We start from the raw sequence: 26235 nt of genomic DNA, 5'->3' as shown, positions 1-26235 counted from the left end.
AACTTTATAATGATAAAAAGAATAGTGCTAGGTTGGACTTATCGTATGTTAAGATATCATATATATTTATACTTTTTTTTTAAGTTGATCAAGTCAGTCAAGGATCTAATGGTCTAACTTCTTAATCAATACCTCGATCAAGGTCACTGATTGGAGCAATTTTCACAACGTTGAAGTGTGTTGTTGAATCCATTTAAATGATAATAAAAGAAAAACTTCTTTTACTTATGTATCCTTCTTTAAATAAAACTTACACGACATCTATAACGTTATCTTCATAAGAGTATATAATGTATGTGTTCACCTAATCTTATTATAAATCATAAAAAAAGTAATTTCATTTAAATATTTTAGTTTCAAAACTAAAAATTTCAACACAGATAAAACCTCTTTAAAAGAATTGCGTCACTCTAATTTTCCATGTGCTATCAACGAACCTACATTATTCTATTATTATTATTATTAATTATTATTATTATTATTATTATTATTATATATTATATATTATATATTATTATATTTTTTTTATGACTGACTGAAACTGCATGCTGTTGCTTGCTCTAGAGTTTGATGGTCAAAGGGAGTGAGTGAAAGGGAAGAAAGAATCTGATATGGAAGAAAGCAACACATTGACAAGAGAGCCTTTTCTTGCTCAAGAACAGCAAACTTCATCTTCTCTGATCAATCATTTGTATATTGGTCACTTCTTAGCTAGATGGGATGCCAGGTTTTCCTTTCACCTCTCACCATTGATTTAATTATTTGAACTCAAATATTATTGATAGATATGCCACTGATCACTAGTGTTTCCGGTGCTTAATAGATTTCATTTTTACAAGAATGCAAAGAAAATTTTCTTTTTCTTCTTTGTAGTTTTGAAAATCTCCCTGATTAGGAAAATGGGTTTCTGCCCCCTCTTACCAAAGCGGATGACTTGAAATGGTTGTTTGTGCTATGAAATGAGAAATTTTTTTAGTGGGATGTGCGATTTAACTGTATCAATTACCCTTAATTGTACCAAGCTGGGAAATAGACCACATTAGATGAGATATAATATACATGCATGTAAGGTGTCTGGGATATAGCCAGTTAATTAGGATCATTCTGTCTTAGCTTTGGAGTTGAATTTTTCAAAATCACTGTTACCCAGGAATGGGCTGCACTATTTGTTATTGGTTTGGTTTTTGCTAGTTAAATTCACCGTGCATCTGTGCTTTCAGGATGTGGGAATTCTCTGTTGGTTTATATATGGTCAACATATGGCCAGACTCTTTGTTGTATGCAGCAATATATGGTGCCATTGAGTCAGCCTCCATTGCACTGTTTGGCCCCATAATTGGAAGATGGGTTGATAAGTTGTCTTATGTGAAGGTGTGAGCCCAAAGTATTACTAATTAGCTTATCTGCTTTTTATTAAAGGACTACTAGTGCTTCTGACCTGTAAAGCTTTCTGTCCTTTTGCTACAAGCTAAACGCTAAGTTAAGATTTTTTTATTCTACTTGTCTTAATAGAATGTATGGGTCCAGTATTGAAAGGCTACTTTTGTGCTTGGTCTATCTTTTTTCCCCTTTACTATCATGTGTGTACGAATGAAGAAGCCCTAAAATGGAAAGAAATGGGTAAAGAGAGGATTATATAAGTGAAACTGCTTATAAACAGATGACATAAATTTTGGTCAAGATGTGGCGTATAATTCTTTGCTTAAACCATTGGTTTGTTCTGTTTCTGGACTTCCCCTATCCATCACATTATTTAAGACCTTAGATTCTAACAGCATATGCATGTGAAATGCCAAAATCTTTTCAAGAATTATCTAAATAATAAGAGATGAATAATTCAAAGATGAAAAAGTATATAGCAATATCTGACAGAATAACTTTAGTTATTTAAATTTGGTTCTTAATTCTTTGATAACGAAAATCAGTGGTGAAATAACTCTCTCAGCATACTTTATTGGCAGGTTTTGCAGTTGTGGTTGGTGACACAAAATCTCTCTTTTGTTATTGCCGGGGCAACTGTAGTTGTTTTACTTGTCAACTCATCTTTGAAGTTTACAAATTTTTCAGCTTTCACATTACTCTTATGGACCATCAATATCTGTGGTGGCATTGGTGTGCTTTCTACCCTTGCCGGTACAATCTTGATTGAAAGAGAATGGTAATTTAATTGTTGTCTTTACTATCTCTCAATTTACAACTCTGAAGAATATTAATTATTTCTAAAAGTTTTTTTCTGGTTTGCAAGTAGTTTCATTGTGCCCAGTAAAGGAAAAAATGGTATTTCCAAGTATGGTTACCACCTCTATTATGTCACTTCAGAATGTAATGCCTTTGCTCATACTACATAATCTAATGTCTTAAATGTAACTGAATTATTAGGGATACTTAATTAAATGGAGAATAAATATTTCTGTGAAGAACGTGATGTTCTTGTTTCTATTATACAGGTTGTTAGTTATAGCGGAAGGTCAACCCCCAGAATTTCTGACAAAGATAAATTCAGTTATAAGACGCATTGATCTAACCTGCAAACTTCTTGCTCCAGTTATTACTGGGTTTATAATAAGCTTTGTTTCACTAGAAGCATCTGCTATAACTTTAGCACTGTGGAATACTGTGTCCGTTTGGGTGGAGTATTGGCTTTTTACATCTGTATATAATGGGATTCCAGCATTAGGCGAAAGTAGCCAGAAGAGGATTGCAAGACTTTCACAATGTGATCAACAAAGAAGCAATCCAACTCTGGAGGAAGATAGCTTGTTTTCTGTTACTGGTGGTAGCTCAGAATTGGTCGATAGAAAACACAGTAAAAAACTTTGTCAGAAGATTTCAGAAATTCCTTATGTTGCTGCATGGAAAGTTTATTTAAAGCAACCAGTTGCCATTCCTGGACTAGCTCTGGCTTTGCTATATTTCACTGTACTCAGGTGAAAGCCCATAAAAAAGTGTAGCAAGTAAACATTACATGAAAATAAAAGACAAGCCAGAATTAGCCTTTTCCACTAATGCTTAAAATATCCAGTTTATTTATGAAGCTTGTCCTTTTAATTAATTTTGTACTCTTCTTTGTAGGTAGAAACATGTCTTGCATTTCTTTGCTGTTTGTCGGGCATGAAGAGTTATTAGAATCATGATAAAGATATTTTTTGTTTTATGTTCTAATGAGAGTCATTGATAAAATTTCAATGTTTTCCTCAGCTTCGGAACTTTAATGACAGCCACCTTAGAATGGGAAGGCATACCTGCATATGTTATTGGAATAGCAAGAGGAATAAGTGCTGTGATTGGAATTGTTGCAACAGTTGCATATCCTATGCTACAGTCAAAAATAACAACTATTAGAACAGGACTTTGGTCTGTATGGTCTCAGGTATAAATTAAGTAATGAATGGCTCTAAAATATTCTGTATAGATGATATGAGTGCCAGTCAAATACTCAATTATGTGAACTAAAAAAAAAAAAATGTATTATTGATATAACAATAGTGTATAGGTTGTTTAATTAAATGGGTTATTCCTACCGATCTGTGTTGTCCTTGTTTATGTATGTTGTGCATTCAATTGCAGTGGACTTGCCTCCTTCCATGTATAGCTGCAATGTGGATCCATAGGGGATTTCTATCATCATATATTCTTATGGGCAGTGTAGCCATTTCTCGGCTTGGATTGTGGATGTTTGATTTGTCTGTGCTTCAACAAATGCAGGCGAGTTGACCTGTATTACCTGATGTTATTCAAATTTCCCTAAATATTTTATTTTAACTGTCTATGATCAATCACTGAAGTTCTTTCTTAACAGTCATCTTGGCCTCACTTCTCTTATTAATTTTTTTCGTATAGGATCTTGTTCCTGAATCTGATCGTTTGATTGTTGGGGGTGTCCAGAACTCACTTCAGTCTTTGATGGATTTATTGGCGTATGTTGTGGGAATCATAATATCTGATCCTCGGGTGAGCTTTTAAACATCCATGTCCTACCCAAAATATTTATTTTTTTATATATACTTGCTACGTATGGGTTTTCCTTTAGGTCTTTGATAAAAGACTTTCTGAGTATCTCATCAATTTTCAACTTCTGACAGAATTCTCTAATTTCGTTACGTAAAATTAGATCTAACAATATACCTCTAGTTAATCTAATTTTATAGTTGAAAACTTTCTTTTTAGACAACAAATTTTTCAGATGCATCTCCATTATTGGAACACTCCCAAGCTTTCTTATGCACCACAACTTCTGGTTTTTGTTTAAGGTTAGAAGAAAAACAGCAGAGCCAGGAAACAATATAAAATATTATGAATTGCAAAAGGCCTAAAGCTTTTATTGAATCTGGCTTGTATTTACTGAAATAACTTAATAGAAATCTTGCTCTGTGATTTTAGGAGTTGGTACTGATAGCTGAATAATAAAATATGAAACTAACACCCTAACAACTAAAAACAAGATAACATACTCTTATCAATTTAATAATTGACTTCTTCAAAATTAAAATTTAAACTGCTTTGATAGTATCTAAGGCAGGTTTCCAACACTCCTTGCATTGAGGATGCAAACTCTTAGTTTCTCCCTCAAAAGTTTGACCTGCTGGCTTAGAATGATTTGGATCTTTTGTTCCAAGATAGTTTTCTCTTGTTGAAATACAATCGCTTCCCTTTGATATAATTGGATCTTCGCATTTTCAACTTTTAACTTCTCAATCAACTATTTAATTTCAATCCTTAGTGAAAACATTTTATATCAGAAGAACTTATCTTTGTCTCAAACAAATTATGCTTCTCTAATGACGATATCATACTTCCTCTTCTACTCCTCCGACTACTCTTGAGTAGACTAAGCTTGTTCCTTTACTTATACCAACCTTGCTTCAGTAAAAAAGATCTTGCTTCTCTAAACCAACCTTGTTTCTTCTTCTTCTTCTTCAATGATTCCTCTATTGTAGCCAACCTCAAGATTTCATTTGAAGATTTGATCTATAACAATACTGAATAGCATCATGCGGTCATGTAACCTACTTCAATTAGTGGGATAGGGCTGTTATTGTTATCATTTTCATCATCAAAAGATGGCTATTGCTTTGAATCTAATGCTTATCAAAATCTCAATTATGTTGATCATGCTTCTTTCTATCTGTGTAACTTTTCAGGAGTTTTGGAAGTTGACATTTTTATCATTTCTAGCAGTCACATTAGCTGCACTCCTCTACTGCATCCATGTATATCATGTGCGGAAGCACCTCTTTCACTTTGATCGTCTAAAGTGGAATTAAGGTTTGGAAAGGCATCTTAGGCAACAAATGTTTTAAGATTAGGATGAAGTTCTGTGCCCTTTGAAGAAATATATACATTTGTGAAGGAGTGACAGTGTTTTGTCTAATGGGTAGAATTATTCACAATCATCCTGCTTTTAAACAATTCTTTTTGCATAAGAATTTCCCTCAATAGATGAGACCATATATGTGATTACATAAATGAAGGTTTTAAGCCTAAAGAACAAATTCTCTTTTTGTATCTAATGTCTGTAGCATATTTGTACCTAATAGGTAAGATCATTATCATTTTCATCATCTCAATTACTTCAGTTGATTACCCTTTTAAAGCAAACCTCATGCCAAATGCTACGTGAGTGATGCAATAGAGACTGCTTGATATTGTGACCATGTTTAGAAGCACAACTCTTGTGACAATCAAACACTGTACAATTCAGCTCATATGGAAGCATGTACAAAATTTGAAACTCTGGAGATATGGTAAAAATATTTATCAAGTGTCTTTTTTTACTTTGGATTAATATGGTTGGAAATTTACACTTTCAGGATAACATTTGTATAAGATGCTGAAAAAAATGCTTGAAATTCTAAGACTGAGTTGGCTTCATAGGTAAGCCTTCTGCACCATGCTTGTACCAAACCTATATTCTCTTTTTTTTTTCTTATACACAATATTTTTTCTTCTCCTATATTCTCTCTCAAAATGTAATCGTGTTTTAAAATATATATATATATATATATATATATATATATATATGAGCAGTTATTTCATCTGTATTTAATATTATGAAAACCTTACAAACCATGCCATGATTGGCACACAAATAAACAAATTTGTTCTTTCATGCAATGCCGATAGAAAATTTCCCAAGCTGTGTAGGTTGTTTTGTCTTATCTCATTTTTTTTAGTTTAACTAAATAAAAACTACTTTCATTTATAACACAATAAGTATTAATGGCTTTAATGAATTTTTATATATAATCAAAATTGAAAAAAAAAATGTAGCCTAATCACATTGAATTGTCATTTATCTCCAAACAATTATAAAAAAAAATTAAGACAAACATTTGAAACAATACAACAAACTATCCACATACAAAAGTATACAACCATTCCAAATATAGTTACAGTCAAGTTGGCTAATTAAATTATTTAATTCAAAAGTTTGGAGTGGCACCATATTATTCTCTACTATATTAAAACTGTCCAAATATAGACACATGTCAGCATTGTATCAAATTTGTCCTCCTTGCATACTATTTTATATTCTACAACATTTTTATCTTTCTTTTCATGGCTTTCTTTTTCACTTGTCTACTCTGATTGTGTGCAGAACAGGACCATTCTGGTTGTATTAAGAAGTACAATGATGTGGTTGTGGTTGGATACCTTAAAATAATGAGATATTATTAATCTAATTCTGGGACCATGAAATATATAGTGACATCTAAACTTAACATTTTGGTTCTCTGTATATTTTTTATTTCCAATTCTGGGACCATGAAATAGTTTATGCTTCTCCATCAAGAGTGGTAGCTCTCTATTGCACCACAATCAAGGGCAACTGTCATAGGCTAGCAAAAACCACTCTTCTGTTCACTTCATCAGCCAAATTACAAAAACTGAGTGAGTTGTGAACCCAAATTGTGCTATAAATACCACGAAAAGTTAGATTCATGACATGGGAATCACAAAGAAGAGAAGCATACAAAATTGTAAAGGTTGAAGAGTTTGTGCATTTTGTATCAGGAAAGATTGTAAGTTTCACTTTTATTCATTCTCAAATGAAGAGCATTTGTTGATATATCTACATATCTTTTTCCAAAGTAAATGTAAGTTTTTTTTAAATTTTATATATATATATATATATATATATATATATATATATATATATATATATATATATATATATATATATATTTCACATGTATATTTTGTTGGAGGCAAAAGTGATAGAACTTGGTTAGAAATTAAGGAGCCTTAGTCCTCCAAAAAAGAAATTCACTTATATATAAATAAAAGTATTTTTTTAATTTTAATATATTATACATATTTGATACCTCTAAAATTTTTATATATTTAAAAATAATTTGAAACTCTAAAAAATTGAACAAATTGACCTACATATAGATTCAAATTTTAAAAGTTTATTGAAATATACACTTATTATCTTATTTTAAAGTCCTTCTATTAAATGGAATTTTAAATAAATTACGATTATAGTGATCTTAAAAATATGTTTATATCATATGAATAAATAAAGCACATTTAACTATTATAAAACCTAGTCTGCATAATTTTATCGCTTGAATAACAATTGCTTTGAATTTTATTATTTATAATGTATTTAATATTATCTTATTATTAGCATATTACTTTGTTTATAAATAGGTTAAGTCAATTTTTAAACCTAAAAACATTAAATAGACCAAAGAGGGTTTTAGAAAGGTAAACTTAGACCTAAAATTTAAGTCTATGACCAAAGTACTCATTAGATTATGAATATTTTAGCCAGATCAAATTTATTTAACCAATTTTTCTCATCCCATTTTCATCCATCAATATTTCATTATTAATGCTTTTACTGTTAGTTGAATAGAAAGTAATTACATTGTTACGTTCTAAAAAATTAAAAGACTTGATTAAAATTTTTACTAAAAGGACTAAAATAAATAAATAATAAGAATTAAAAGATAATTAAACTTAATTTATATCTCTGCTCTTAGTAAAAAGATATGCAATTTTTAGTATACGCGATATTTTTCTACTATTTTATCCTTCCGCTAATTTTAAAACCTGACAGCCATTATTATAAAATAAATGAGTAATTTTTGAAACAGTAATTTATAATTCAAATTTAACAATTTTTAAATAGATAAATAAGGACTGAGTGCCTTTTTTCAAATATTTATTACGATGAAAACATTTCATTTAGGTGACTACTTTTACTTGAATAACTTTATGTTTGATCTTACAAAAATAACTAACAATAATCCTCCCATATTTTATTCAATTTGAAATTTCTTTTCCTTCTCTTGTACAACATTCACAGGACGGCACAGGTTTTTTTTATATCTTATTCCTGCACTTTATGCATCCCATAAAAAAAATATTTTTCTTTTTCAAATTATATAATATAAAGGTGAAAAATAAATTTTGAATTATGTGATTTGAAAATTAAAAATAACTTTACATTATACAATTAAAAGTTTTTTTTCTTAAGTTTTTTGACAAATTACATAATCCAAAAATTAAAAATAATTTCTAAATTATATAATTTAAAAGTTCATTAACTTTTATATTATACAATCCAAAAGTTTTATTTTTTTTTCTTAACATTTTAAAAATATTTTTAATTTTCAAATAAAACTCAGAAGTACTTTTTATTTTCAAATAATCTGAAAGTAAAAATACTTCCAAAATTGTAAAACAAGTTTTTTACATAAAAAGATAACATAAAAGCTATATAAAAGAAGAAATTGCCTTATAGGACGATCATGAATTGAAATTTTAAATATCCGATCTAATTTTATTCTAGATCTAAATAATTGCATTAAATTTAATATTCAATTTTTTTTTTCAAAGCAAGTTTGGATTTTTATTTTTCTTAAATTCAGATATAAATATAACGATCAAGATTTAAATCTATATCCAAATATTTGGATCAAGATTTAAATCCATATCGAGATAATTTGATAAAGTTCAAAATTCAGAATTTATTATTTATAAAAGAAATTTAAACTAATTTTATAAAACATGTCATCGAGGTCGACATTATCTAATTTGACAAAATTTTAGTCGAGGCCAACTCAGCCGAATTTCAGCTAGACCGACTTGGCTGAATTTCGGTTGTGGCCAACTCGGTCGACTTTCGGCATAGGTCGACGCAGCCTAATTCAATCAAGGCAAACTTGGTCGAAATTTTAGCCCAGCCAACTCGGACAAATTTCAGGCCAACTTGGCCGAATTAGGACGACTTTTGATCGGGGTAGACTTGGTCAAATTTGACCAAATTTTAGTTGGGGTAGACTCGGCCAAATTCGGACGAATTTCATTCGGGTCCAACTTAGTTGAATACGTTCAAAATTTGGTCGAGGTTGACTCGCTCGAATACAGCCCAATTTCGACAAGGGCTAATGCGGACAAATACAACCATATTTGGACTAGGATCGACTCTACCAAATTTTGGTTGGGGCCAATTCGATCGAAATTATGCTGAGGCTGACTCAACCTAATACGACTGAATTTCGTTCAAGCCTAACTTGATTCAAATACGATAGAGTCGGCCAAATTTCTATCACAGTCAACTCGAATGAATATGGCTAAATACAGCGAAATTTCGTTCGGTACCAACTCTCCGAAATTCAGCCGAATACGACCATATTTTGAAGGGAGCTAATTTAGCCGAATTTGGTTTAATACGACCAAATTTCTTTTGGGGACAGCTTGACTAAATAAGGCAAATTTTGGGTCGGGGCCGACTCGGTCGAATACGACCAAATGTGGTCCAAGGTCGACTCAGCCAAATTTTGGTCGGTGTCGACTTGGCTTTATACGACCAAATTTTGACTGAAGTCAAATACAACCAAATTTCATTCTAGACCGACTTTGCCAAATTATTTCCCTTATTGTCAAATTGGTCCTCCAATTTTTTGTTATTTTGGTTATTGGTTTTTTTTTTTTTTGTACACGTGTTGTGTCACGTGTCAAAATGATTCAATTTGGTCCATATATTTGTTTTTAATTTCAATTTAGTCTCAATTTTTGTAAAAATGAAACAATATTACAAAAGATTATTACAAAAGCTTGAGAATAATTTAAGAATTGTTCAAAGAAATACTTAACTTTAATTAGATTTCTAAAACATTTTTTAATTAAGCCTTTGAACTTATATTTTTTGTCCCAAATTAAATAGATCGTTGTCAATAAAGGGTTATTAGACGAAGAAACTCAGCTTAAAAACAAACGTAAATTTAAAATAAAAAATTGAAAAACAAAATAATTTAGGTTAAATTACCTTTTGGTCTTTGTATTTGTCAAGTATTGTCAAATTGGTCCTCCAATTTTTTGTTATTTTGGTTATTGGTTTTGCAAAAATAATTCAATTTGGTCTTTGCCGTTACCAAACTGTGTTAAAATCAACGCCACGTGTCAATTTCTGAATTTTTTGAATTTTTTTGAATTTTTTTTTTATTTTGTACACGTGTTGTGTCACGTGTCAAAATGATTCAATTTGGTCCATATATTTGTCCATATATTTGAAAAATGAAACAATATTATTGCTCAACACTTAATTTACTTTTTGTATGAAACTTATGATGATATTCTTACTAACAAAAATTAAAAAAATTAAAAAAATTAGAAATTGACACGTGACGCTAACTTTAACACCATCTTGTCAAACTAACGGTAAGAACTAAATTAAATCATTTTTAAGAAAATAAAAATTAAATTGAGACAACAAAAAATTAAATAACCAATTTGACATTAGTTTGACAAATTCAATAATCAAATGAGTAATTTAATCAACAATCTATAAGCTTATTAAAAATTAAAAATTGCCATATTATTAAAATTAAAAAACTTCATGCTGCTACTGTATACAATACGAATACGTGGACTTGTTTGTTGCCTAATTCTAGCTGAGACTAGCTGAAATTCTAGCCGCAATTCAGTGAAACTGTTACCATGTATAGATTTGACTTTGAATTTATTTGATAATTTTCTTTGTTCTTGAAAATATCTCTTTTAATAGTTGAAATTTAATTAAAAAATTTATATATCTTTAGGATTAATTTCTATATACAGTAAATAAATAAGAAATATTAATAAGTAATTATTACGAAAATTACAAAATATAAGAGTGATGAAGTTATTTTTAAGTAATTTTAGTAAAGATATTTTTCATCTTGTCGATTATTTTTTAAAACTCTTATGGTTGAAATTACTCTTAGTATATATAAGATTTTGGTGAATAAAAGGGGTTAAAAAAAGTATAAACTGCTTATAATGGATGGTTATAATTGCATAAAAAAAATTAGTTTAATAACATTTTTGTCTCTATATTTATAATAATAATTCAATATTTTTTTCTATCTATTTTTTACTTAGTGTGATTTTTATTTTATTTTTTTAAATTTCAATGTGATATTTCCGTCTTTAAATTCATCATCTCTAAACCATAAGCGATCATGTTAACTTAGTTACAAATAAAATGCTATTAAGCCAAAAAAATATATTATAAACAACTATTTTAAACATTTATTGAATTCTTAATTGAGTTTTAAAAAGTAATGAATAACTTGGTGTAACCTCATTTAATACATAAGACTTTTGAAGTTTTGCAATCTGCATGTAACTTACTTGATTAAGATAACAATTGCGATGGATGGGTAATGGTGAAAAGGAGTGAGGGTAAGAATCTGAAATGGAAGAAAGCGTGAAACTGAGGGTGCCTCCACTCACTGGACAACAAGAACAGCCATTAGCTCTAATCAATTATCTCTACATTGGACACTTCTTAGCAAGATGGGGTACCAGGTTCTTCTTTTAGACTTCAACTTTTGATTTCATTCTCTCAAAAATTGGATAATGGGTTTAAACATTATTATCAGTTGAAATGACTGTGACATCAGAAATTTATCAGTGTGATGTGAAATATAGACTGCACAAGATATGATTAATTTGTCTTGTGATATTCCAAATCGTTGGTGCTTCAGTAAATGTGTTACACTATTTTGTTGTTTTGTTTTTTCCATAACAAATAATCAAATTCGTTGAGGATCTACGTTTGCAGAATGTGGGAATTCTCTGTTGGTTTATACATGATCAATATTTGGCCAGAGTCCTTGCTGTATGCAGCAATATATGGTGCAGTTGAATCTGCCTCCATTGCTGTGTTTGGTCCCATAATTGGAAAATTGGTTGATAAGTTGTCTTCTCTTAAGGTGAGAACAAGTATTGTCTATCCAAAAACAGTGAATTTTGTAATTTTTTGTCAGATGAGGCCATGTTCTCCTTTTGCAATTTGTTATCATGTCAAGTTTTGATCTTAAGTATGTAACTTGTTAAATTCTTAAAAGAAAAGTTGTATCGTCCACAACAGTGGTTATAATTTGTTGGAAAAGATTACTTTTAGTTAATGATACCTATAGCATATACCAAAAAAATATCATGGTGCCTTTTGATAAATAACTCTATCTGCCTAATTTATTGTCAGGTTTTACAATTGTGGTTGGTGACACAAAATCTCTCTTTTGTTATTGCTGGGGCCTGTGTAGTTACCTTACTCAATCACTCATCTCTGAAGTTTACACACTTCTCAATTTTCATGTTTCTTGTGTTGCTAATCAATGTCTGTGGTGGCATTGGTGTGCTTTCAACTCTTGCCGGTACAATCCTGATTGAAAGAGAATGGTAATTAATATCCTTCAGTCTTTGGTGAGAAAAATAGATATATGATAAATTTTCTATTGCTTGAAACAAATATTGATGCTAAAGATTAAAGATTTAGCTCAGTTTTCAACATAATATCTTAGCAATTTCTCAAGGTTTTGAAAGTCAGATAATTTTTTGTGTAAAAAATGCTTTAGTTGCCATTGCACAGGTTGTTGGTTATATGTGAAGGTCAACCCCCAGAATTGCTTACAAAGATGAATTCAGTCACAAGAAGAATTGATCTATGTTGCAAACTTCTTGCTCCTGTCATAACAGGGTTCATAATAAGCTTTGTATCACTAAAAGCATCTGCAATAACTTTAGCACTGTGGAATACTGTCTCTGTTTGGGTGGAGTATTGGCTTTTCACTTCTGTATATGAAGGGATTCCAGCTTTGGGCCAAAGTAGCCAGAAAAGGATGGCAAGACTTTTACAATGTGATCAAGAAATGAACAATCTTAGCTCTGAGGAAGATAGCTTGCTTCCTGTTACTGAATGTAGCTCAGAATTTGCAGATAGAAAATGGAACAAAAAAATTTCTGACAAAATTTCAGAGATTCCTTATGTTGCTGCATGGAGAGTTTACTTGCAACAAGAAGTTGCACTTCCTGGACTAGCTCTGGCCTTGCTATTTTTCACAGTACTAAGGTGAAAGCTTACAAACAACCATAGCATATCACTTTGCACAAACTTTGTTTTTCCCTGATATTAACATTTTTAACTTTTCAGAAGCTGTTTGATACTATTGTATGAGAGATAAGAATTGTTCAGATTCAACAAAGGAATTAGAAACACTTCAAAATTGTAGATGTATGTTTGTCAAACACATTTCAGATACTTCTTAGTCCAATCTACATTTATAATTGTTTACTTCTTGTACTTTTTAACTTTAATGTAACTACTTGTGTAGTAACCTGAGCATTTGTTTCTGGTGTGCATCCATGTTTTGTGAAATTACTGTTTTATTTCTGATAAAAAATAGTCCGAGCTAACACCATTGAACAAAGTCATTCAAAAACTTTAATTCTTAGCACAGCTTAAGTTGTCTCATATATCTTGTCAAATGGGTATGAAGAGTCATTGATGGAATTCCAATTACTTGCCTCAGTTTTGGAACTTTGATGACAGCTACTTTAGAATGGGAAGGAATACCTGCATATGTTATTGGACTAGGAAGAGGAATAAATGCTGTGATTGGAATAGCTGCAACAGTTGCATACCCTGTGCTAGAGTCTCGTATATCAACCATTAGAACTGGACTTTGGTCAATATGGTCTCAGGTATAAACATAGTAATGGATCAAAAATCTAAAGTGTTCTGTGTGAATAACATATTTGAATATAAAAATCTTCAATTTCCTTTCTTTCTGAACCATTATCCAAAATATGTGCTGCTGATATTATTTTTAGTATAAAAGTTTGTTTCTTTTTTAAGGGTTACTGTTATTCCTATTGATCATTGATACCTTTGTGCATGCAGTGGACTTGCCTCCTTCCATGTATAGCTGCAATATGGATCCAAAGTGGCTTTCTATCATCATATATTCTGATGGGAAGTGTAGCCACTTCTCGGCTTGGATTGTGGATGTTTGATTTGTCAGTACTTCAACACATGCAGGCAATAAATAGCCCTTATTGTTTGAAATTGTTTAACTTTTTTCTGTGTCTAGCTTTTATATATTGTCTTTGATGAATCACTGAAGTTCTCTTCTTTTTCAACTATCTTGGCTTGATTTCCCTTTGCAATTTTTTGAATAGGATCTTGTCACTGAATCCGATCGTTTGATAGTTGGAGGTGTTCAAAGTTCTCTTCAGTCTTTGATGGAATTGTTGGCCTATGTTATGGGAATCATAATATCTGATCCACGGGTTAGTTTCAAAACTAATGCATTCATTTATCACATTTTGAGTGCCCCTTACAACTTCAATTCTTACTGAATAACTGATCATTGTTCCATAAATAAAGGCATGTCTTGGTTTGGCAACTACCATTAAAAAAGTAGTAGAATTTCAGCTTAACTTTGATCTCAATAAACTGACTTAGTAAAGGGAGATTTGTCAACAATTTGGTCTTAGTCTAATCGACGTGAGATTTTCAACATATTTTCTCATATTTAAAATATCAAACATGGGAATCAAGAAGAATCAGATAACAACAACAGATTTAAAATATCAAACATGGAAACCAGACAACATGTGACATAATAGGGTCAACTATCGATTTAAGTTAGACTCTGATCGGCTTTAATATCCTATTAAGATAGATAGTTGAATTTAAACCTAACTCAATTTTATTACATGAGTCCAATAATTGAAGATTTATCTCACTTATATACCACAAATTGGTATTATTTGTAACCGATGTAAGATTTCCAATACACTGTCCTCATGTCAAAAACATCGTACAAAACTACTTACATATTCTAGTTCATTTGCATAACTGATTTTGGTTAGCAATTTTCATTAGTCCTTACCTATCAAACAAAAATCATCTCCAAACAATAGTGCAACACCAACTTTGTTCTAGAGTTTATTTCCTATGAGTAGCTTTATAGTTCATGCTAAATGAAAATTTTTCATCTGCCCTCAAAAGAAAGTTATATATTGCATTGAGTGTGATGCCAAACGAAATGAAAATCGTGTTAAACCTGTTTACTGTTATCTGTATGTTCAGGACTTCTGGAAATTGGCTGTAATATCTTTTCAAGCAGTGACATTAGCTGCTTTCTTATACTGTATCCATGCATACCGTGTAAGAAAGCACCTCTTCCACTTTGACAGAATGTTGTGGGCTAAATGTTTTGTAATAGCATCTTAAGTTGTGAAGTTCAATCAATCTCTTCGGAAAAAGTTTTCTATTCACTTTTCATACATAGAAAGATTTTTTTTAATCAGAAGATATTAAGGCTTTTATTTGAAAATGTAATTGTATTTCGTAGAAAAAGCTTTTGATAGATCGTAACCAAACTTAAAGATCATCGAACCGATGATGTTCTTTATTATTCAGAAGATCATTTAATTATTACTGATCAATTAAGTTAAAAAACTTTAAGATAAGAGATAAATTATTCTAATATTTTAAAATGGTGATTTAAAATATAAATAATTAACTCATGCATATAAGTGTGAATTAAAATCTTTTTTATTAGATAAAAATAAACATGAAGAACAATATATGAAGAAAAAAAAACTAAAATTCTGTTATTTTTAATATTATTTATTAAAAATGGTGTCATAATTTCTTATCAATTTAACTTGTTTATAATTCATACGTTTGTAATCTCATGTTGTACCTTCCTTGTATCTCCTAGGAAAAATACTCAACAAAAGTGTATGCTTCCTCTTAAATACGAGTCTGGCTTCCTATCTTACAAATTAAATTAAACCAAAATATACTTTTATTGGATTAAACAAGTTTAACAAAAAAATTATTTATTTAGTTTGAAGTTTAAATTTATTAATCTGTTTTCAATTGTTATAAGTAAAAATTATTATTATTATTATTATTATTATTATTATTATTATTATATATATATATCCAATTATTATAAATAAAAATTATTAACCCATTCTAGCTACAACATCTGTTTAGCTAACACATCATATTACTCCCAAATTGTAACTACTCGTTAATATGTTCTTTTCAAAAAACTATAAAAAAAAAAAACAAGTTTAATTCCGGTGTTTGTTAACTATCAGTCAATTTAGATTCTGAAATTAGCACCACCACCAGTCAATTTGATTCCTAATGCTACAAATCAATTATTATCAATTTAATTCTTGTATTTGACAGTCGTCAATTCATTCTGTCCTTGTCATAATAAGGGATTAAATTGACTAATAAATAATAAAATTACGGACCAATGAATTTAAATCAAGGAGCAAATTAAAAATATTTTGCAGAGACTAGAATAATCAACGGTCAATAATTAATTGTTTAATAATTGTAAAGACTAATTAAAATTAACGGTAATTGTAATTTATAAATGATTAGGAGAACGTTGTACGGAAACATCTTTATCTGTGGTAGTAGAAAGAAGGGTGATGGAGTGGTAGTGTTTTCTCCACTAACAGAAATTCTTGACAATGAACTTCTTGAGATCTTTAAGACTGTCTTAGTGGATAGTAGAAACATCATTCAATTGCCTCCAATTTTTAAGTGCTTTACTTTCTTTTCAAATGCACTATGAGTTAGGCAATACTATGGGAGATGAAACCACTACACAACTAAATTGCAACTACATAAAAATTGTTGGTGCTTGCTTGTTAGGTTTTTATTTATAATAATAGTAGTAGTATTTATTTACATGGAAAATATGAAGTTTTTATTATTGGTAGAGATTATTTATTGACTAAACCAAGTATTAATTAACATACAACATGAGTATTTTTTTGACATGGTTTATCATACTTGGCCAGTAGACAAAGTTATGGTTGAGCACAGGACCGAGTAGGACCGAGTAAAGCGAGTAAAACACTCGCTTTAGGCCTCAAGGATAAGAAGGTTTTAAAAAAAAAAAAAATTATTACTAATATTTCTTTATTAAATTATCTTTAAGAAAAAAAAGGCCTCAAAACTTTTTTAATACTAATTAATATACCTCTATTAAACTAATTATAGAATTATGTTTAAGATAAAAAAGCCTCAAAAAAATATTTTATTACTAATATATCTCTATTATTATTAGTAGTAAAAATGATAATTAATGAGTTAAAATATATTTTTAGTAAATTATAATTTTGTTTACAAGAAAAAAAGAATGATTAGCTATATTTATTCTTTTATAATGAATCTTAAATCTATTTTCTTCTTTTGTCTATTTATGACTTCTCTTACCTCTCCTTTATTTTCTTCTTATAATCTTTATGACTTCTCTTACTTCTCTTTACTTTATTTTCTTCTGATAGTCTTTTTTCTAGGGTATTAACATATTGCATCCCTTAAATCTCTTGAATCTCATGTTACCTATGTGTATTAATCTTTTCATCCTCATTTCTGATTAATATGTTTTTTTTTCTATTTGTGTTGTTGTTATTTTTATTTTGTTTTGGATTTGTATTAGAATTAGAAATGTGTTTCTTATGCCTAGTTTTGTTTTTCGGTACTTTTAGATTTATAGAGTTTTTTTTTTTTTTTTGCAAATATCTTACGGAGAAACTGAAGTTTTTTACAAAACTATTAATTAGATTATGATTTAGTCTTTTGGTGGATAATAAATTAATTTGAGCATAATTCAAAGATGGGTTTTCTGTAGAAAGATAATTCAAGTTTATGAAAAAAAAAACAACTTACTATTAAGTTTAGAAGAACAATATTTTTTAATTATTTTTATTAATGATTAATCTTAAAATAAATAACTTTGAAAGTTTGTGAAAAAGTTGAGACTTAAGAACGAAAAAGAGACTTGAGACATCAAGATACTGCAAGTCTACTATCAAGCTTATTTTCTTGACAACCAGAACCAGATTTTATTCTTTTAATTCATTCGTTTTATATATATTATCTTTAGTAGTGTATATTATCATTTTTTATTTCATATAAAAATATATAGATATGTCAACTAGAAAATTTGAATTAGGCTATTCAAGAATTCAAAAGAAAAGAAGAATTGAGGCTTTAATTGCATAACAAAAAGGAGTTATGAACAAAAAATAGCAAATGTCTTTCCGGTGTGTAGATATTTCATTTTTGAAAGAAAAATGCTTAAAACTTAAAAAATCTTTAAAACATGATAATTTGTTGGATATTGATGGATTTGATTTAATTTCATAATTAAATATCCTAAGAGAAATTATTTGTTTGGAAAATGATAAACCAATTGACATTCTTAATTATATAAAAAGGATAAATTCTTTTCCAAATGCATATATAACTTATAGAATAATGTTAATAATTATAGTATAAGTTGTTTCAGTCCAAAGAAGTTTCTCAAATATAAAGATAATACAAACTTATTTAAGATCAACAAAGAAAGACTAAACAGAGTAGTCCTATTATCTATTGAGAAATAAATGTTAAATGAAATTAATTATGACAATTTAATAAATAATTTTGCATAAAAAAAAAAGCTAAAAAAAAAATTTAAATAAAAGATCTCATTTTTTAAGTTTGTTTTAGGCCTCTCAAATCATTGAGTTGTCCCTGGTTGAGCATGCAGGAATAATCCCTTGATCGTGAATAACAGCATAAGCTTTTAGCAGGGACAACTCAAGTGTTTGGAAGGCCTAAAACAAATTAAAAAAATGAGACCTTTTTTTTAAAATTTATTTTTCAAACTTTTTTTGATGCAAAAAATTAAACCTTTGAATATAATTTAATGAAGAAAAGTGCCTAGATTGTATATCCTTAGAAAAATCTATATCATTAATTTTACGTATAACATTAACATAATTGATTAATGATACATAATAAAATAAAATTATTATATCATTAAAATTTATAATCAAATTTTGTAGTTATATAATATATTAGGAAGAATTGTATATTTTTGTCATTGTTAGAGTCAAATACAAGAGATATTTTACAATATAATATCATTTCGTAAGTGCCAACTAATATTTTAGTAGGAAAATGAGTTTTTAACCTCTAAATCTTGACAATTTTCTCTTACATCTTGATATGACATCTTTTAAGAGGTTTTCTATTTTTCCATTTTCTCATTTCTTTATGTTCCAAAATCAATTAGAGGATATCCCCTAAGGTTATAAGAAAAAGTTGTCAAAATTTTGTATTACAGAAATTAATATAATTTTTTTTACAATATATAATAAATCATTTATTTACATAATTATATTTAAGTATTTAATTATATATATATATAATATGCAAATAATATAAAAAGTTAAGTAATTAATCATTATTATTACTTATAATGAATTAATTAAGAGTAAATAATGTTATTTTTATATTGGTTTCTTTATATTAAAGTAACGGATTATAACAAATAGAACTAGTAATTAGAGCCCCGCGAGCCAACCCGGCTCATCATGGGTTCTGGTCAGGTTAGGTTGAAAAAAATTTACAAATTTCAGTAGAGGTTAAAAATGAACCCAACCCACTAAGAACCCGGCTCATTCGAGTTGAACCCGTGATGAGCCAGGTTGGCTCACCAACCCGCCAATAAATTTTAAATATTAAATTTATATATATATATATATATATATATATTATATATTATATATGTATATATATATATACATATATAATATATAATATATATATATATATATATGTATATATATATATATATATATATATATATATATATATATATATATACATATATATATATATATATATATGTATATATTGTAGATGGGGATAAAGAAGATGTTTCAAGAGATGAAAATGTTGTGGATTTATTCATTCAAGATTTTAATACTATAGTTTGATAGTGACAATAATGATTTGATGTTAGATTGTAATTTATATTTTTATGATTTTGGTTTGTATTTGGAGTTTAACATAATTTGGGATTTTATTTGGATTGTATTGAAGTTTATTTAGATTTTAATCGGAATTATAATTTAGTTTTTTTGAGATTGAAGAAAAACAATTGTGTGTGTTTTTTTTTTTAATTAAATGAGTCAGTGAGTCAACCCGTTTAACCCGCCAACCCATGGTGGGTCGGGTCAGATTCTAATTTTGTTGGCTCGCTAATAAGTGAGGTGGGTTGGGTTGACCCACTAAGTGGCCAACCCGTCGCGGGCCGAACCGGGTTGGGTCGAGTGACCCGTTTTGACAGCTCTACTAATAATACTAATATTAATAATAATAGATTATATTAATAATAGTACTATTAATAATGATAATATTAATATTAATAATAATAATAATATCAATACTAATAATAATAATGATAACATTAAAAAAAAATAAGGGTTAAATATAAATTTGTTTGTTTTAAATTATAAAATTCATACTAATTGGTTAGTGGTGTGTAGTAAACCAATATTGCTATAGGATTAAAATTTATAATTAAACTTTTAAGTTATATATTATATTAAAATGAAATATATATGCATGCATAGTATGTAATATGGTCTTCTACGAAATAAATAGAAGTTGATTATAAACAGATTACAAGAAAAAGAAATATTAAAAAGGTGTTGGTATATGAAATTAGAGAAAAAAGAAATTAAACTTAAAATATTCTAAACAAAATTAAAATGCAAAACATATTGTGAAATACAATTTATATTAAAATAAGTTAAAATAACATGAAATTGAGGTTAAAATTTATAAACACAAATACAATGAGATATTATTATCAATGTAGGTATTAAGTTTATAATAATAAATTATTAATACATACACAAATATTTATTTTGTTTATATTGAAACGACAATAATATTAGATTAAAAATGGTGAAAAGAATATACAAACAACAAACGTCATTCAAATGTGTGTATGCAACCTAGTAAGATAGGAGAAAAGATAAAAGTAACAATAAATTATATTTGATTTGATATTTGAGATGACTTTACAATACTCGCTTAAGTCTGTACTCTATTAAGTTCGCATCCCGCCTAAATCTACATATGAAAAGGGAAAATTCTAAGATCAAGGTTCAAATATCTTTCTCATCAACTATGTATTGTTGATCAATAATTCGCATGGATATTGGTTTGGATTGATCCAACAAAACAATAATCTTCACGGTTGACAATCATTTAGACGAAGTCCTTAACTTTTATGTTTCGTGTCTCCTTAATTGCCCTCATGTTTCACAATGAGGTAAATTATTTTTTCAGTAAATATAGTGTTTATTATATGATCTCTCATGCTCCATACTTATATAACCCCTATTATTCCATAATTATAGGACCCCTAATATTCTAGAAGTAAATATCCCAGTTAAGTTCACTAAACTCTCAAAATCAAAATACGAAATTAAGTGAATGTATACCGTATATATAAAAAATAAAATAAATAGTTTAAACAATATATAATTCAAAGAAAATCTCTAAGATTCAATGTGATAAATTGTATTTGACTTCATGGTAAAAGTTTATAGTTAAATAAAATATTCAACTATAGATTCCAATTTTGTACAACTAAAAAAAATTAAAAAGAAAACACTTATTCTCTCCAACAATTTGATAAAGTTAATCTTGTAATGATAAACCTTATAATCATTAAGTCAATTTCAAAATACATCAATATTTGTCCTAATAAATTTGGACACAATGTAAGAATCACATAATCCAATGAAAGATAATTAATTACTTTGCTCTTACTTATTGCTTTAGTATTGTAAGGACCTAATATATATTATGGGTTTTAGAAGTGTATTAACTTTTTTAAAATTATAATTGTGTTGTATATTTTGTGATTTTAATTTTCAATTATTTTGAAACTATACTAACTATATTGACATTTCAATTAAAATATGGTTTTAGTATTATTTTAAATAAATAAATCTGAATATTTAAAAGGATTAAGGTAGTCGTTAAAAAAATAATTAATTGATTAAGTTAAATTTTTCATATTTTACATCTTTATTTCAAATTGATAAATTTAATACTTGTTTCAATTATATAGATATTAAATATTAAGTCATTTTTTATATAAATAAATCATCAATTCCTATAATTTAACAATATATTTAATAATTTTATTATTTAATATTTAATTAAGATATCCATGAGTTTGATTTTGAAAATTTGTATCTAAAGTCTAACTAATTTGAATTTAACTTAATTCAAACTCGGTCTAAAGCAAGTGAATAAGGTGGCTGGCGGACAAGAAAACAAGCTGAAAGTAGTGTTCTGACATATTTAAAAAGGACATAACTTCTGGCATAAATAAAAAAAAGAAAAAAGTTAAAGGTAAATTACGTTACCTCCAGCTAAATTTGTCCTTATTAATTATATATCTATATATATTTATTTATAAAAAAAATTATTTTATAAATAATAAAATAAAAAAAGGTGTATCACTTTATTAAAATCTAGAGTTAAATATTAAAAATGTTTATACATATAATTAAGGAAATCATTTAATTTTTCTTATATGCTTGTTTTTCTTTAGTAACGTATCTCTTTAAATTTTTGGTTATTATATAGGTTTCGCAAGTATGACTATTACTTCAGGAACAGTAAAAAAAATCTAATAGAAAATCCAAATTCTTAACATTGTGAGCAATGATATACGACATTTCTTTGATTTTGACATTGTATTCACAAATGTTCTTGAATGACTTGCCATTCTATACGTAAAAATAACGCCTTGGTTAATGCATATTATTTCACGAAAAAGTTGTTTAACACCGACCACCATTTTGACAATTTTTATAATGATATGTGACGACCATTACTTTAAACATTTACAATCACGTATAAACAAACTTTTCATATTATTGTTATTATTATTACGTAGAAATAGTTTTGTCATCACGTCCTTTTAATGCAAGCAATAATCAATAAGATTAAAAACTCAATCTTTGAAAAATCCACAACATAATTGTTTAGTGAAGGAGAACTAAAATTAAAGACGAAAAAGTTAGATTATAATAATAATTAAAATTTGGATTAAGCAATGGAGAAAATTAAGAGGTATTTGGTTTGGTATGATTTATTGATCAATGAATGAGAGAAATATTAACAAGGAACCCAATGTTCCCTTTTATCCCATGTTTTAGAGTCCCAACTATGATACACACTGTCTGCTCTAACAGACCAAAAAATACGTTGATGTCCTTTTTCGTTACCTGGTATCAAACTGAATGTTGCACATTGTCGATTCCATTTGAATCCACCACTTTGGTTCTCCATGTTCAGCAATTTTACGTAAGCATTCCCATTTCCAGGGCGAATTTCCACATCTTGACCCTCAAAATCATCATAAAAGAACAATTTTGTTGAGCCTGGAGGCAAGTCGTTCTCAATGGATATTCCTATAACATTTATATCAATCGAACCGTTTGAGTCAGAATTTGCAGACACTAGACTCTGCAAATTCAAACACACTACAAACAAAATCATAAACAAAACACGAATTGAGTTTGAGATCGACATTTTCTGTGCTCTATCATCTACGATTCTGCTTCTTTCTGACTACATATATAGGTATACTCGCTCTCTAGATAAGTTTCATTCACTCAAATACTTTTCATTCACTCGATTCTATCATTTATTGGAATGATTATCTTATTAATTTCTTCTTACTTCACTTAGACCGTTTTTTTAAACAAAAATAATTATTTATATGAAAAAATATATAATGTTTATATATTTCTAATTAAAGTAGAGTAATTTCCTTATAAAAAAATCATCTAGAGGAAGGAAAGAAAAGGCATTTATACTTGTTTGAATACATGTGAAATTAATTTAATATTTTATTTAATAAACTTAATTAAGTTTCCATTCCTTTTGATTAAAATATTTTTAATTGTCTATATATATTATAACTTTTAGATGGTACATAGAAGCTATCATATTAAAATAATTAATTAATTAACTTTTCTTTTAATAAATAACGGTTATATATAATGTTTTTACTGCTACTTTTAGAAAATTGCATATGTATAGTTGTTTGCTTCTCTCGTTTTTGTGATTAATTACTTATATAAATAATAAAATTATATATATTTGGGCTACTCAATTAATATATATAATATTACTTCTTTGAATTCTATTGTGTTGTTTGGTCCTTATAAATACAACACTGACCTCTTTATATACATAATATATTCGTAATTTATTTTTATATGTAAAATAATGATTAAAAATATTTATATATATATATACCTAAATATAATGATACTTATATTTCTTCTAATTTTAAATAGATATTAATTTCATCATTTATACATATTTTTTTTATTTTAAAAATTATATTTACTAAAAATGAAACAAAAAATATGTAAATAAAAAATTAAAGTCTCATAATTAATAAAAATAAACAACTATTTTGTAAAATAAAAAGAAAATAAAAATAAATAAAGTGTATCACTTTATTGAAATCTAGAGTTACGTATTAAAAATGTTCAATTCATATAATTAAGGAAAGCATTTTATTTTTCTTATATGCTTTCTTGATAGGATTTTTTAAGTAAAGCATCCCTTTGAATTTTTTGTTATTACATAGGCTTTTCAAATACGACTATTACTTTGTATATTTTCAGTAATGATATACAATATTTATTTTATTTTGATATCGTATACCATCACATTATGATATTGGAAAAGATGACAATATAATTCTTTAGTCACGCATAATTAAAATTAAAGACAAAGAACTTAGATTGATCATAATGAAAATTTGCCTTAAACAATACTGATAATTAACAGTTATTTAATTTGTTATGATTTATTGATCGACAAATTGAAAGAATCGCTAACAAGAACTCCATTGTTCCTTTTTATTTTCCAACTTGTAGAGTCTCAACTGTGATACAAACCATTTGCTTTAAGTGACCAATAAATGCGTTGCTGTTCTTTTTCAATACTTGGTATCACGAATGAGAATTGAGATCGACATTTTCTGTGCTATGCTATGTCATTTACGATTTTACTTCTGTCTATATATAGGTGTGTGTGTGTGTGTGTGTGAGGCTCTGTTGATGATTTTCATTCACTCAAGGACTGTTATGATCATTTGGTTTTGTCTACATGTTATTTATTTAAATATAAATTGATAATGATTCCTTTAGCTTTGATCTAATTAACGGATTTTGGTATCATTCTCATTATATATAAAAACCCAAATTAGGCCATAACTGAAATATTAATAGTGTTTCATAAAATTATTAATCTAGATAACTGAAAAAAAAAGTTATAAAATGATAAAAACATGTCATACAAAAACCCAAATTAGGCCATAACTAAAATATTAATAGTGTTTCATAAAACATTTTGGGGCCTTCTGAATGCCTAAAGCGATTACTTATTTTATCCTTGAGCTAACCCTAATTTTTAGTTTTTGTGATGGATAAAGTTGTATCATTTTTAATATTCAACTTTTCATGTATGAATGTTTCATAATCACATTAGATATTTCTATTTTTTTCAAAAGTTCTTAAAATATTTTTGAAATATTTTTTTTTCAATCTGGTAAAAATAAAACAAGTTAAAATTAAAATCAATTCAACTATTATTAAATATTTCTTGTAAATAATTGATTATCTTTATTTATAATTAATTAAGTGAAATAAATTATTATTTTAAAATATAATCGGTTATGTGATTGTATGTGCAAATAATAGATTATATTATTTATATTGATCTTTCATATCCAATCAAAACAAAATTGTCAATTATCACTTATAGCACTCGATTAATTTTGTTTTAGGAAGTTTATATGTATGTTTTCTTTGAAAATCAAATAATAAGTTTTTTAAAAGGCTTATAAATTTTTTCTTTCTAAGTTGTCCAAATTGCTCAAATATCCTAAGTAGTTTAACATTGTGCACTTTATTAGAACTAGAGATGAAAAATTGAATAAAATTCTTGAAAAGTTTGTTAGAATCTCTTTCTTGATCTCCATAACTTTCTAGAATTCATCACAACAGAGGTTACATCTTTTCAAA

The 26235-nt window shown here is 27.8% G+C and overlaps 2 protein-coding genes across 4 annotated transcripts; both read left to right on the top strand.

The window, feature by feature from the left end:
* The first annotated feature begins 547 nt into the window (after positions 1-547).
* LOC114166176 (solute carrier family 40 member 2-like) lies at positions 548-7063 on the top strand. 3 transcript variants are annotated; one of them, XR_003599863.1, is made up of 10 exons: positions 548-727; positions 1221-1371; positions 1962-2158; positions 2448-2927; positions 3199-3370; positions 3568-3705; positions 3841-3951; positions 5142-5265; positions 5811-5874; positions 6599-7063. XR_003599863.1 is itself a non-coding variant. In XM_028050856.1 (9 exons), the coding sequence occupies exons 1-8, from the start codon at positions 612-614 to the stop codon at positions 5262-5264; spliced, it is 1488 nt and encodes a 495-aa protein (XP_027906657.1). In that variant the 5' UTR covers positions 548-611; the 3' UTR covers position 5265; positions 5811-5972. The 3 variants fall into 3 exon arrangements, 2 of the variants coding, with proteins under 2 accessions (XP_027906657.1, XP_027906655.1); XM_028050856.1 differs by lacking the exon at positions 6599-7063 and having other exon boundaries at positions 5811-5972; XM_028050854.1 differs by lacking the exons at positions 5811-5874; positions 6599-7063 and having other exon boundaries at positions 5142-5371.
* Positions 7064-11692: 4629 nt separating this feature from the next.
* LOC114165465 (solute carrier family 40 member 2-like) lies at positions 11693-15520 on the top strand. Its single transcript, XM_028050083.1, has 8 exons — positions 11693-11805; positions 12062-12212; positions 12485-12681; positions 12872-13351; positions 13812-13983; positions 14183-14320; positions 14461-14571; positions 15377-15520. Exons 1-8 carry the CDS (start codon positions 11693-11695, stop codon positions 15518-15520), a joined length of 1506 nt encoding a protein of 501 aa, XP_027905884.1.
* Positions 15521-26235: the final 10715 nt, after the last annotated feature.

Source organism: Vigna unguiculata, chromosome 10, assembly GCF_004118075.2.
Source record: "Vigna unguiculata cultivar IT97K-499-35 chromosome 10, ASM411807v1, whole genome shotgun sequence".
Taxonomy (NCBI): domain Eukaryota; kingdom Viridiplantae; phylum Streptophyta; class Magnoliopsida; order Fabales; family Fabaceae; genus Vigna; species Vigna unguiculata.
Note: the sequence above shows the minus strand (reverse complement) of the source record. Positions and strands in the feature narration are given on the sequence as shown.

Bases quoted from the DNA above. Each gene is read 5' to 3' on its own strand.
- LOC114166176 (XM_028050856.1), top strand. From the start codon at position 612: ATGGAAGAAAGCAACACATTGACAAGAGAGCCTTTTCTTGCTCAAGAA. The intron at 2,928-3,198 runs GTGAAAGCCCAT...TGTTTTCCTCAG, and splicing joins CTATATTTCACTGTACTCAG to CTTCGGAACTTTAATGACAG. The intron at 3,706-3,840 runs GCGAGTTGACCT...TTTTTCGTATAG, and splicing joins CTGTGCTTCAACAAATGCAG to GATCTTGTTCCTGAATCTGA.
- LOC114165465 (XM_028050083.1), top strand. From the start codon at position 11,693: ATGGAAGAAAGCGTGAAACTGAGGGTGCCTCCACTCACTGGACAACAA. The intron at 11,806-12,061 runs GTTCTTCTTTTA...CTACGTTTGCAG, and splicing joins TTAGCAAGATGGGGTACCAG to AATGTGGGAATTCTCTGTTG. The intron at 14,572-15,376 runs GTTAGTTTCAAA...CTGTATGTTCAG, and splicing joins TCATAATATCTGATCCACGG to GACTTCTGGAAATTGGCTGT.